General features: G+C 38.6%; 1 protein-coding gene across 1 annotated transcript in view; it reads right to left on the bottom strand.

Moving 5' to 3' along the window:
* The window catches only part of DMRT1 (doublesex and mab-3 related transcription factor 1), a 72,173-nt gene extending 57,993 nt beyond the window's left edge, over window positions 1–14,180 (bottom strand). The window contains exons 1-2 of the mRNA XM_015818032.1: window positions 13,860–14,180; window positions 7,443–7,626 (exon numbers count right to left, since the gene is read on the bottom strand). Of these exons, the coding sequence (XP_015673518.1) occupies window positions 7,443–7,626; window positions 13,860–14,180 (505 nt within the window). The remainder of the gene's footprint in view (window positions 1–7,442; window positions 7,627–13,859) is intronic.
* Window positions 14,181–14,516: the final 336 nt, after the last annotated feature.

Raw genomic sequence — 14,516 nt, 5'->3', positions numbered from 1 at the left:
CTCTTGCTCATACCAAATCAGGTCTGGTCCTGTTCAATTTTTGGATTGATAGACAACTGGACAGAGTCCAACTGGTTAGAAAAACAAAGAAAAAGAAATGACGCCTAGGTTCACCATGTTGGGCTGCTGCCCAAGTCACTGGACATATCTGGAAGCAAAAAGATACAGAAAACTATAACCTCTGCCGCCATCTGTAACTGTTCGGTTTTCGCAGCCGAATTATTGTAGCTCTGCCTCTCTGCATAATTAAACTAGTCTATTTTTGCTTCTTTCAATCACTGCTGACTGCAAGAAGTCCTTTGAGCTAGTCTTGTCTCCAGAGAAAGCTTTTTGGCTCAACCCAGCTTACATCCTTCTTTTATGGACAACTGCTTGCAAATTGTGAGCACAAATATTTACTTCTTTGGAAAATATGCCTTTTTAAAAAAATGTCATTATACATCTCCAGTCATCATTTGTACTTTAGATAAGCTGGGAATTCTAGAAATCGTTGCTCCCCCATCATATCTGAAGGGCATCCAAATTGGGGAAGACTGCCGTACATTTTTAAGCATGCACTTTAAAAGAAGACATATTTGCAAATGCAATTGCAAACTCTTGATAGGACCATTTCGCTTTTGCTTTTATTTAATGGGAACTTGAGCCCCATACACCATATCTCATGCTATTGATGTGATCAGCAATAAGCTTCTGTGCTTTAAAAAAGACTTTTAAAAAGTCTCTGTATGTCTGAGGCACTGTCCTTGGGAACGTGCTATCGATAAATCCTTCTCCCTCATGGAATAAATCCTTCCCCTCTCACATGGGAGTAAATAGTAAGAGAAAACTACATCATTTACTGCTTAGTGACAACTTTTCTCCCTAATGTTAATGGCTGCATACAGATGGGGGAGGGGAGAGGAATGAGGGAAAATTTCCATAGTATTATGATTAGGGAGGGAAAATTGAATCCAATTTAGCCCCCCCACATTGGTGTTTTGAAAATAACTCCACTGCATACTAAACATTATATATAAATATTTTAAACGCATACACAATATTATTGCTAGCCATGTCACAAATGCAACATGTTGCGAGGCTCTTCACAATCTAATATAAATAACCTACCTCTGCAGAGGTTAAGAATTGTCTCCAGAATAGTCCGAAGCAATTTTCTTAAATCCATCCGCCAATGATGCTTGAAGCACTGCCTTGTGTTCCAACGGCCTAATTGAACCTTTAGTTAAGAAAGGAAGCGTCTCCCAATTTAATTATTTCCCTTGTATTTTTTAGTTTCAAGCCATCACTCTTTGTTATGTTGCTGCAAGCATTGTAAATAATACCTCCCCTTCCTTCATATTATTACCTCTCAAATATTTATAGACTGTTATATTCACCCACTCTCTTTCTACAAGGTATACATCATTTTTGTCATCCAAGTCTTGATCTATTCAGGTTTATCCACGTCCCCGTTCATAATGAGATGCCGCGCTCTGAAGCAAGGTTCCAACAAGAGAGAAGAAAAGCAAAGTTAGAGTAACCTCTTGATTTCAGCACTTCCACGTCATCAACATTTTCAACCCTACCAATCTCACAAAAGTAACTCAAAGTTCAACTTCCCAGCAGAATGCAAAGAATGTCTTTCCATTCAAGCTCCACATCTGCTCTATGTTTTTAGTTGATGTTGTGTGCATCTGTACTGTGATTTGTAAAACCAACTTCTGCTATGACAGAAGCTGCCACGTGGCCAAAATACATGCCCTCTCTTGCATTTGAAGTCCCAGAGATGGTGGCGTTTGGATATCACTGGGTCAGCATCTGAAGCTCTACAAGAAGACTGGCTAAACAGCATCCAGGAGTCGGGAGGCAAGATAACAACAGTTATCACCAAATGGGAACTGACTCACCCTTCTCCAAAAGTTTAACAAAACAGTTGCCTTGACTACTACTCCAGATGCAGTACAGCACTGGTGGGGGGAAAAGAATCTGTTCAACTGCTAAATAGAGGTGACAGCATGAGCTCACACAGTCTTTGATTGATCCTGGAAAAGGGCAAAGACCCTACATGATACTGGTATTCAAAGTTCATTGCAGATTGTACTCTGGGAAGACTTCCCAATAGTTTTAAAAATAGGCCAGCCCTCTTCATCCCCATTAGGTGTATTGTTGACTTCATTTCCAGTTGTCAATACATAGGGTAGAACAGGCTGATAAATGCTTAACATTTACCTTGATCACCACTTCTAAGGACTTGGGAATGAGCTATTCAGTGCACTGACTGTTAACCAAGAATGGAATGGCATGGCTAAATTCAGCATTTCTGTAACCAATATGGCCAAGAGACAGAAAAATAAATACTGTATGCTAGATTTTTATTTGTGGGAGGAAAGCCAATGTAGGAAATAATTAATAGTTATTAATTTTAGCCTCTCTCAAGCCATTTAAAGCTTTAACAAAACGAAAGCCATCTACCTGAATCTGAACTCAGATATGATCAATTGGTAAGTGGCTAGCAATAATCAAATACTGAATACTCTATTCTCCTTGCAAAACTGGGTAGCTGCACAGCCTTCCAGCTGAACACTTCAAATCATGCAGCCTCCACGTACAATGGATTGCAATACACCAGTTTGAATATTTAATGGGGTATTTATAAATTCAGAAGAGGTTTGCTTTTTCCCTTCTCTGTTCCAATTAGCCCTTCCATGGAGGTGGATTGTAGAAGCAACGTGAAGATTACAGTATGTCCTTTTAATATTCAATTCTGTTAGTATGAGGATCTAGGAAGCTCTTCATGGATATATTGTAGAATATATGGATTAATTGGAGATTAAAATAATTCTAGCAATCCCCAAGTCTATATCAGTGAGACAAGACAACATGTTGTTTCAGTCCTTTTTTTTTTTTTTACTTTTTCATTTGTGGAACTATATGGTTTCAAGTAATCCTTATAATTTATTTAACCATAAACTATAGATTGCAATCATTTAAACAAATGATCATTAATGTTATTTCCAGTATCATTTATTTTGTAAATAAATATCAAACATTTGTACACAAGTTTTACACATATATACTAATTTGCACCGCCAATTTACCTACTGACCATCTTCATTCCAGTAGTTTTTATCTCACAGATTTTTTTTATGACTGAAACCATAAGCTACATGTAAGCAAATGAAAAGGGAAGAAACATGATATTTTGTTTTTTATAGCAGCATCTTTCAGATAGATTAAAATGAAACTTCCAGAATTTTTAGTCTAATCGTCCAAATATTTGGAGTGGGCCAAATCTAAAAAATGGCTTTGCATGTAAAAATAGCTTTTGCACGTACCTGCAGAATTATTAATGTAAAACTGTATTCATATAATATCAGACTGTTCCCACCAAATGTGATTAATGTATCCAAAAGAAAAATTAGCAATACAACTACTTTCTTCTGAGTCCTCAATCTAATAAAAGTTAAGTATTAAATTCTGGTCTTGCTAAATAGTTCAATCTCTTAAGAAAAGATTATGAAAGCACATTTTTAAATCCTATGAGCATTTGGTTGGGACAAAAGTAAGGGTTAACCAGGAGTGATTGAAAACAGGTATTAAACATAGCTATGTTCCAATTTTATAAAACAGAACAAAGGAGGAGCTAACTTTTTTCTGGCCAGATTCCACCAATATATGGATGAGAAGTCAAAAGTCATAGTAGGTCTTAAATATGAGGAAGGCTTGAATTTTACTTATACCATGGAGTTTTGGAGATTTTTTAAAAAATTGCATTAAGCCTTTTTTAAGGAAGGCTTTTTGGCCTTAGCTGAAAGTACACACCAATTTTTAATATGATGGTGGAGAGGTTCCAAAAGAATTGGATTGGGAGGCACAGATGGTCTGTTTTTGAACTAAAATCAGGAATAACCGCCATTATATCTAAAACACAATCATATGAATGAACCCCTTCACAAGCAGATGCCTCCTTAGCAAACTCTCAGACCATAATCTGCTCAATGTACAAGTGGTAAAAGAGAAGGCAGCAAGGGGAAGGATGGGTCAACAGTCCTTATTCATGTTTGTCTTGCTCTTAAAAAGACAGATAATCTAATCCTTCCTGTTCCCCCTTTTAAATTATATGTGAGAATTTGTTTTATTTTCCCTCAAGAGCAGTCTGCTGCATTCTTCTATCAAACCACCTTTTTCTTTCTTTTCGGCAACCAGGACACACATTGAATTCTTCAAGAGATAAAAAATGATCTCTTGCAGAGGGATCCACACGGTATGTGCTTTATGACTGCCCACGTCATGTGACCAAGTCACATTTCAAACACACCCAGAAGCAGTCAGTGTCATGCTTAAATTAAGATATGATTCTGAATGGCCCAAGCCCAGGAGAAAAGGACGGATTATGTTCTCTGTCATAATGAGAAAAGTACACAAGCAACACAGCCACAGTAAAAACACAAATCCCTCTTTCTCTTTCCTCACACAAACACCTTGTTTCTTAGCTATCGAAACGCCTTCATAATTTGGTTTTCTCATGTAACTCATCCAGTTTCTCCTCCTTTATCATGATTGATGGTGATGTATTTAGGATACAATCTTAAGACTAGACTCTTTTCGGTAAGAAGTGCAGAATATTCAGGCTCAAAACATCAATTTTCAGGATTCTTTTACATTCTTGATCTCCACTTGCATAACCAGTTTTAAAAATAAACACAACGAAACACAAATGACAGGACTGAGGAATGAAAATAATGGTAAGCCCTCTCCTCCCCCCCCTTCTGTTCTGTCGTACTTTTTCCCCCCTCAAGGAAGCATGGTGTGTGTCACCAGAGGCTTGAAAAATTGACTCTGGCCTTTCAATGTGCCATAATATTTCTGACCTGCCAATAAAATGGATACAGCGAAAAAAAGACTTTTCTGGTACCTTGTATGATTTGTGCGGCTCCTTCACACCCTATTCCTCTCTCGGTAAACCATGTAGTGTGTGATGAAGTTTGAAAGAAAAACTGCTATACCGCTAAGGAAGTGGGAGGGAGAGAAAACCTTCACAAGAAAGGAGTGAACCCACTGCTTTCTGGAGTTGTCAAATGAAAAATCTGGTTGTCATGGACTTGTGGACAATAATGGCGGCTGCTCAAACTGTCTCGATCAGGGAGAAGAACGAAACACAAATTATGAGGCTGCCTTTGACTTCTGTGACTTATTAAAGCTGTGCCTGAGCATTTATTTCTTTTGCTGGTATCCAATTCTGCTCAAACTCAGAGGAACTTATAAATAAGAAATCATATACTGTATAGCATTCTGTATAGCCTGTTCTTAACAAGACTTACTGGCTGTATAACTCAGAAGGAAAGAATTGAACTTCTGCATAATCCATAGATTTAGAGGGAGTGCAATTTTTCAAAGTAACTAAACTAAACTACAGGCTGCAGTTAAAATTGCTTTATTTTAAAGCCAGCTGAGATCCGAGGGTTTTTCAGTGGTCATTGAACTATGATTTGCAGCATCATTCATTGTGGTTCACATGTCTGAAGCTCTGGGTTTCAGCAAAAAAGGAAGGCTTCAAGAGGAAAAGTGTCTCTTAATGTAGCCACAACTTTCTTTAGGCTCATGCAACTTCACTACCACCACCTTGAAAAAGATAATGCCACAATGAATACCAGAACTACACCACACTTCATGAAATCTAAAACAGGGCTTTAAAAAAAAAACATTTGAGAACTTGATGGAGGAAGGACTGAAGGAGACTACGGATGAAAAAAAGTTCATGCAAATGCAGCAAATCCTTTATCACTAGCACTTTGCCATTTTATATAATGTATGTATGTGTGTGTGTGTGTGTGTGTGTGTGTATGTATGTATGAAAGAAATATATTTGCCATCCATCTCATATTCAACAATTCTGGGCAGCTTACAGCAAAAAACATTAAACCATTAAAAAATATTAAACTTGACAATTATGGAAACACATGAATAAAATCATTAACAAATAAAGTCATTAACACCAGATGAGAAAGGAGGGAGCTGGACATACAGGGGTGGGAAGGTGAGATTAAGTTTTAATTAGTCAACCAGCTCCAGTAAGAAGCTCCCCCATTGGGGAGGTCTTAAAGCTCTTTTGAAATGTCAGGAGTGTGGGAATCTTACCCCACTTCAGGAGGTAAGATGTTCCACAGAGCTGGAGCCCACAGCAGAGAAGACTCTTCTCCAGGATTCCGCCAGCTGAAATTCCTTGGTTGATGGGATCCACAATATGCCCCCTCTGCTGGCATGGGTGGGGTGGGCCACTCCTATTGGGGTGAGATGGCTCCTCAAGTACATTAGAACCATGCCATGCAGGGCTTTAAAGGTGATAACAAACACCTTGAATTGCACCTGGAAGCAAACCAGCAACCAGTGCAGCTCATGAAACAGTGATGTAATATGGGCCCTTTTGAACAGGAATCCTGCAAATATATATTTTTAATTAATAGATTTTTCTGGCTGAAAAGTTCAAAAGCCCTGATCTAAAGGGTTTCTTCTGAATTACTGTCAAACTGAACAGAGACTGAGGAAATAACACTGAATTTATGGACAAATAATTTAATTTGATTAAGGCAGGCTCTTCAACCTTAGGCAAAATGATACCTTTAAAAGAATGCAATTTACAAATTCAGTCTAGACATAACAGGGATAGGCAAGAACATGGAATTAGTCAGACCCCACACCAACTTGATAAAATTCTAATAAGTAAGGAAGGAAAACTATTATCAAAAATTTATAAATACCTATTAGAGTTAGAAGAAGAAATAGTGAAGGGGCCAATGATAGCGTGGGCACGAAATGTGGGGCGAAATATAAATTTAGAGGAATGGGAAAGATTATGGAACAGAAATTGCAAATTGACGCTATCAACTGCATATAGAGAGAATCAATATAAAATGATTTACAGATGGCATTTAACACCGGCGAGATTGGCCAAAATGTATAANGTATAGCATATGCACAATGTTGGAAGAGTGAAAATATTCCCACAAATGATATGATTATGTATAAAATTTTGGAATGCGCAGAAATGAACAAACTTACGTTAGAATTAAAAGACAAGGAGACGTCAGAATTTTATGAAATTTGGAATAAATGTTATAATTGGCTAGAACAGAGAAAGAAAAAGACATAATTATTGATGTACATAAAATGTAAATAAGATGTAAATAATATTTAAAATGTAAAGCACTGTTCTGTTAGAAGAAAAGATTTATGTTTATGTAGTTTTTGGTGTATGGTGAAAAATTTAAAAAAAATTAAAAAAAAAAAAAAGAATGCATGTTGTAAAGACGTAACATAAACAAGATTGTTGTACGTTCTTTTATACATGCGTCTTTGGTTTACTGAAATAAAATTAAATCTGTTAGAGTCCAAGAAACCCATGACAATCCAATTCTTTCCAGATGGAAAGACTATGAAGGAGGTCCCTTTACCCAGGGCGTTACCTGTGGATGAGGTAGATACTACAGTTGCTGTGGTTGTTGACTGTGGTGGGCTGGTGCTTTCCAACAGGCAGGAACTGTTGGCGTTGTTTTCTTTCTTCACATACATTTCTGTGGCGCTAGGCAAAGGGATGGGGTGACTAATCCCCAGCTCTTCCTCTTGGGCTTGTTGTCTTCTCAACGCAACCTGGAAAAGGGAAAGTTACACTGTATTTGCACTGTTATCTGAAAAACAGCAGCAGCAAAATTGGGTAGAGCACTGCAGTTTTCTTCATCTTAACACACAAGAAAGGTTTATAGATGCAAATTAAGATGTAATTTTAAACCTAAAAAATTAAAGAAGATAAAAGATAAAGATAAATATTTTTTAAAAAAACTAAAAGGTAAGCATCTACCAATAAGATTTCTAATTTGGCAGCTATCTAAGCTTAGTTAACTGATATTTTTTAACCCTTTGCTTTAGTGAGTTTGGAAACCCCCTGGAATGCAGACCAATTCAGATCCTTGGATTTGAAGGATCAATTTCAATTATAATTAAATGAACCCTTTTTATTGAAAAGCAGAGATGGAGATTCTCTTCATGTTTTTTAAGGAAGGATTTAGTCTAGTAGAGTGAGTAGGATTAACAGCATATACCTTTCATAAATAACATAATTTTTCATCTTTATCGCATATGCATGAGATGTCTTTTGGGCATCTCAGGATGTGAGCCTTATTAAAGCAAAAGAATATAAAGTACCTGATACAGAATTTCTGCAGTAAATGTGAGATTATTCAAAGCCCTATTCTGCTCTGGAGAAGAATTAAAATCACGTTTAAAGTTCAGAGCACTCATTTTACAGAAATCTCACTGAAGCCAATCCAGGCAGATCTTTCCTGAACACTATTTTATAAATTATCTTATGCTTGTTTCAATATAAGCAAAGTGAAACAAGACTATGTATTCTGGGCCACTTAATTGCACATGTGTAAAATATATACAGTATGTCTCTCATTCAGAGTTACCATTAAGAAATGGCATTTTTCCAAAGCACAAAGCCTTTAACAGTTACATAATATTGAGCAAGAGTGTGAATAATGTTTCAAATCTGAACTGTTCTGAACTCAAAAGATGCCTGTCTTAAATATAAAAAGACTAGTTCAATTATTTTGAAAGTGTTCTTAGCCGAAACAAAATTGTTGGGAGCACAAAATGACTTTCAAAATGACTGGGATGGCCTGTTTCAAACTTGACATGTTCTAAACACACCAAATTTTGAGAACTAACTAGAAGGAATAATACTGTATAGCTTTTTCAGACTGGTACAAAATGAAAAAGTAGGTTAACTGATAAGAAAGAAGCAGAGTGCAGAAACAAGAGGCAGATGTAATACCAGAGCTAAAGGAAGCAAAAACAGGCATACAAATATCATTAAACCAAAACACATTTTAACAGTTAATGCACCAGGAAGGAAAACATTAATAACCAAGTCAACTGATATTAATTCAATGGAAATGTAGAACTTTTGCATCTTTTTAACAGATTAAGTTTGGATCGGCTGAAGAGGTAAGTTTTTTTTTTAATCTAAGAAAGCATTTTTTTCAAGCCAAGACACTCCTGGTAAAATGCGCTGTAATTTCTATAATCCCAACAGCGTTGTGGCTGGGGATGATGGGTGTTAAAGTTCAAAGCATCAGAGTCTGCAAGGAAGATTTGATCCTCACGCTCTCATATACCTAAGCAACTACAACTTTATTGCAACCAATAAATTTATAGATAATGGTATTGAAATTAAACATTTCTGAATCAGAAGTGTTTCATGGCAATTAGGTCTGCTGGTGTTGGGCTGCAAAAATTTATTTTTCTCTTTGCTGCCTCTTAGTTGTTATTCAGATTTTTGCAGCCCAGAACTGAGAGCCTTACTATAATTACAGTTTTCACATCTAATGCTGCAATTTGCAACATATCTAGGATCAGGCTAGTAGATACAAGCCGTTTGCTTCCACACAGTTCTAACAGGCATGTATTTACAATGGTTCAAGGGTCCTGGGGTCACGTGACTGACATTTGCAACCTTCCCAAGGAGATTCCAACAAGCAAAGTTAATGGGGAAGCCAGATACACTTAATGACTGTGTAATTCACTTAAAGACCACGGTGATTAATCACCATGGGAAAAAGTTTGTAAAACTGGGCATGACTCACTTAACAACCACACTGCTTAGCGACGGAAGTTCTGGTCCTTACTGTAGTCATAAATCAAAGACTACCTGTATGCCCTGGATTGCACAGGCTAAAATTCAATCCTTTCTTCAAATGGTAAAGATTCCTTTTGAGCCAAGCTTAACTCCGATCGGTCTTTGCCCAGACAGTTTTGCAGCAATACAGAAGAGATTTATTATTAGTTGCTCTTATTAGTTGTTTCCCCCCCCCCCCCCAAGTTTAGCCTATATTAACCTTCCAATTTCGGCTGAGTTTCCATTCAGGTATTAACCAGATCAGTTTTAATTTAGCCTAGAAGCAAACTGATATACATACAGAACCATTGGTTTAATAACTTCTCCTTATCGGTTATCTTCACGCGTGTAAGACTATAATTCCCCAAATGGCGTGTGGTTACAATGACTGATGAAGGCTGTTGTCCATAACATTTAGAGAGCAACACTTTGGGAAGGCCAGATTAGACACTAAGACTTTAGTTTTTACACTAAACTCTCATATTTAAGTATGAGACTAAATCTAAACTTATAAATTGTCTGAATAACAAAAGGTATGTTGCTTTACTACTACTATTACCTGACTTAGCCGTTTAGTAATGCTTTCTAACATATGGTATTTAAATGGACAAAGTCTAGGCCAGTGATGACGAACCTTTTAGAGACCGCGTGCCCAAAAACTGGCCCCACCCTCATTCCACCCCTGCCCCGCCCCCACCCCGCCTGCCCACAGGGCCACTCACCGCCTCCAAGGCCCGCCGTAGATTGCCCAGGCAGCCCAGCAGTGCCATGGCAGCCACGCCCTCTGCCCGCGCCCAGCAGCATCAACTGTGCGTGATGGGATATGAGGGAAGAGTCTTGTCTACGCTGCCTGGCTGCCATGTCCTTGGCTGTGCTGCTTCCAGTGGGCCACGCTCCGGGGCGACTCTCCTCTAGGGAGCCTGCTGGTGAGGAGGGGGTCGCGGGGGAGGCAAGGCTGGGGCAACGGCACGTGTGCCCACAGAGAAGGCTCCGAGTGCCACCTCTGGCACCCGTACCATAGGTTCGCCACCACTGGTCTAGGCTTATCCTCATTCTTTTTCAAGAGATGACTAGAAACTTGGTAAGGTGCCGATATTCTATCTTTCTTCCATGCAGCTAGCATGAAAAACAAGCCAAGTAGTCTTGCAGAAATTCAAAGGGTTGCTAAAGAAGGACAGGGATTTCTTGTCCTCTATAGGTAGATTGCAGTATCTACCTAGTAGTCCTCACCTTATAACCATTCATTTAGTGACTATTTGAAGTTACGACCACACTGAAAAAAATGACTTATCACCAGTTTTCATACTTACGATGGTTGCAGCAACACCATGATCTAAATTCAGGTATTTCCAACATTTGGACTGTTTCATTGTCATATATTCACCATTTGTAACAGACAACTTCTGACAAGCAAAGTCAATGAGGGAAACCAGATTCACTTAACAACTGAGGTGTTTCTCTTAACAACTGTGACAAAAAAGAACGTAAATGCACAAACACACTTAACTGTCTTGCTTAAAAATGAAAATTTTGGGCTCCATTGTGGTCGAGGACTACTTGTATTTAAATGAACATGCCAATCAAACCATAAAAGCTAAAATATATTATAATTCAGACATATATTACAAAACCCCAACTCACAGATGATCTTTTTTTTTTTTTTACCAATAATTGCTAACAGAACCAGGCTGTATTTAGCAATCACTTCTTTTTTAGTGATGTAAACTGAACTACTGAAGAACTTTCTAAAGCCCTGTCCCGTTTGTAGTTTATAGAGGCATCAGTGTGCCTCTACTACCCAAGTTTCTTCCCTGATCATCTGGTAGGTTCAGCCCATGATTTAAACAGCTTTATGCCATCATTTCCATGTATCCGTTAGCCAAAACCCAAGAATGACACATGATTCTTCCACACTTAGTTCTTTATTGTTTTCATACCTGTATAGACAAAAATCTTGTCAGACTGAGGACTACTATCTGCACCTACAATATACTATGTAAACTATTGGAGAGGAGCTGTCTTCACCCTTTTTCTCTCACATGTAATGTCCAGACCGAGTTGCCTCTTACTCCTCTGGACTGCCCCCTCTTCCTCCTGGGGACCCTCCTCACTATACTCCATCCCAGTATCAGAATGAGTTTTACCCACTGTTCCATCATAGTATGAAGGCAGATTAAATCTGCAACTTCTGGCACCCATTCTTCATGGTGCTGAGGTCAGGTGATCAGCTGCAGTGTGTTTGGGGGTTCATGGTTTGTGTCCCTGCGTGATCACTCCTCTCTGGTCACTGGTCTGCTTCTTTGGGTGCCACTTCTTATCTGCCACTATAAAGCTGACAGTGACCCTCTTAAAGTATTGAAAACCTCTTATAATGTAAAAACTACTAACAAAATCAAAAATTTTAAATTGAATGCGAGCTCATTCAAGGTCATGGCTAAAATCATTTCCTAATGGCAATACATATTTTATTTACTTGTTACTTGCAAACATTCTTAAGGAGATCAAAATTATTTTTTACCTATTAAGTCCATACAAATGAACAAAACCTCTTAAGAAATAGAGATTTTTTATTACATCTTTACCTTCATTCTATACTCCCTCTCTTTACAAGCAATTCCCATTTATAGGATCCTCTTCCCAATCTTGGATTAATAGTAAAAAATGTGGTTGTTTCCTTTGGAGAATTTGAAAGAAACAGCTTAGGTTTAAAGGAGATGACTACACTCTGCAGAAGAAAGTCTTTCCAAAAGACAAAGTTTGCTCATATTCACTAAAGCAATCAATTATGGGAGCAACTTTTTTTAAAAGATAAAAAGCAAAGCAGGGCAAACCAGCATAATAATTACTGAGATTGTAGTACAGGAAATTTTGACCTAGATAGTTGTGGTCTTATAAATCCCATGACATTCAATTGGACATAACTCTAGATAAGTGCAAAAATAGTATTTAACAATTGCCCTTTTGTAATGTCTTGAAAGTGTAAATCCATGTGGTTTCTGTGCCAATTTCTTTTTTAAAAAATTAACACCCTGATAAGCCAAAGAATTGGGCATTGATGGTCATGCAGTGTAATGGCATTCTACTTTTGACTTGCCAAACTGGCATTCTTGAGATGTTTTGGACTACAATTCCCAACCCATCTGGAGATTGCTAAACTGGGGGAGGCTACATTGAAAAAAAAACTGTTGAAAGATTATGACAGCAGTCTTTCCAAAGTATTCAGAAATGGCATAAACATTTTTTTATAGTTTACAATTATTTATAATCTTTAAAATGTTGATATTTGAAAACTTCAGTATAATTTTTCAAATTCCTCATGATTCAAGCTAAACATTTTGAATGAAAAAAAGAAATGAAAAATATATTAATTTACTGTTTTCCAACAGGAAGAATTTTTAATACAATGATTTTGCAATTCAAAATGCTGAATACATTATTTTGCAAAAATATTTTTTCACTCAACTGAATTTTAAGCCTTGTAACTGAAAACGAAGACATAAACACGTTGCTGCTTGTGCAGTTAGTAAAATTTGACCTCATTAAATCTTCATTGATTAAAAACTAAACTAATGGTATGAGTCTTTCATTGACCTAGTAAGGATGTAGGACTAGAACCTACCACCTTTTCATTACCTTATTAAGCATTATTTTCACTATAAGAATCAGTCTCACACTTACAAATGCAACTATGCAATTTGCATTATCCATTGCAGGATTTCTTTCAATCGCACCCTATTTTTGCTTTTCCTTTTAGATACCATACACTATATAACAAGCATTATTACCTGCAAGTCAATCCTAGAAAATTAGGAAGCCCACCCTATCTGAACGAATGCTAAGAAAGGGGGGGGGAGTGGAAACAGACAATAACGTTGAATTACATAATGGATATTATTTGGACAATAAAAAGGCAATGCATACTTTTGTTGGAAGCCAGAACAGTATCTTAAGCTGTGCGGGATATACTTTTCTCCCAATTTATTCTCAACTCTGGCAACGATTCTTGCAAAAAAAAAAAGTATCCGAGAGTTTTTTACACAGCAGGTCAAAACTACCCATTTCTCTGGGGTACAATTTTAGGCAATGAGGCTAGCCTTATTTTCCAACCAGCATCACCGAGCGGTAATAAGGCCACCCTGTGCTTTTTCTGCCCCGGAGCCGGGTCCCCGCCATTTCTTCCTTGCTTAACCCTCCGGCTGCTCACCTGGGCGGCCATCACCCGTTGCCTCTCGGCGATCAAGCTGCATTTTTTACACTGGCAATCTCTCCACATGCAGAACCGCTTGTGGCCCTTCAGGGGCGAGGAGTAGCCGTGGTTCCTACAGCGCGCGCACTTGGGGAGCCGCGGGGATTTTTTCCCCGCAGCGGTGGCGGTCCCAGCAGGACCCTGGCTTAAACCCCCCGCGTTGCCGCCGGCTGCGGTGGCCGCTAGCCCGGCAGACTTCCCCAAAGGGCCCATTTTGGTCCCCTGGGTGTGATGCTCCGAGGAAACCGACGGTTTACTGAAGGAGGTCTCGTTAGGCATCGCGCCTTTCGGAGCCAAGAATTGCGAAGAATTGCTCGACTTTGCAAGGAAGGGCTCGATTTTAATCTGAGCCTGAAAGGACGGGCGAGGGTCCCCGGAGGACACAGCTCGCCTTGGCCTGCAAAAAGGGTTGCTTGGCTTGGCTGCGGTCTCCGGAGGAGCCGGCTGGCAGGTGGCAGCAAAGCCGTGCAAAGTAGCAGCGCACCTCGTCCCTTTGCAAAGACGCGGGTCAAATGGGGAACTTGCTGAACTTTTTTGCTGTTTGTTTCAAGGTATATTCCAGAGCCCGGATCCACTCCCGGGAGCAATAGGCTCCACCCCCGCAAAGCCTTCTGC

Source organism: Protobothrops mucrosquamatus, unplaced genomic scaffold (assembly GCF_001527695.2).
Source record: "Protobothrops mucrosquamatus isolate PMUCROS unplaced genomic scaffold, P.Mucros_1.0 scaffold667, whole genome shotgun sequence".
NCBI classification, from domain to species: Eukaryota; Metazoa; Chordata; class Lepidosauria; order Squamata; family Viperidae; genus Protobothrops; species Protobothrops mucrosquamatus.
The sequence above is the reverse complement of the archived record's forward strand: the minus strand, read 5'-3'. Positions and strand labels throughout refer to the sequence as shown.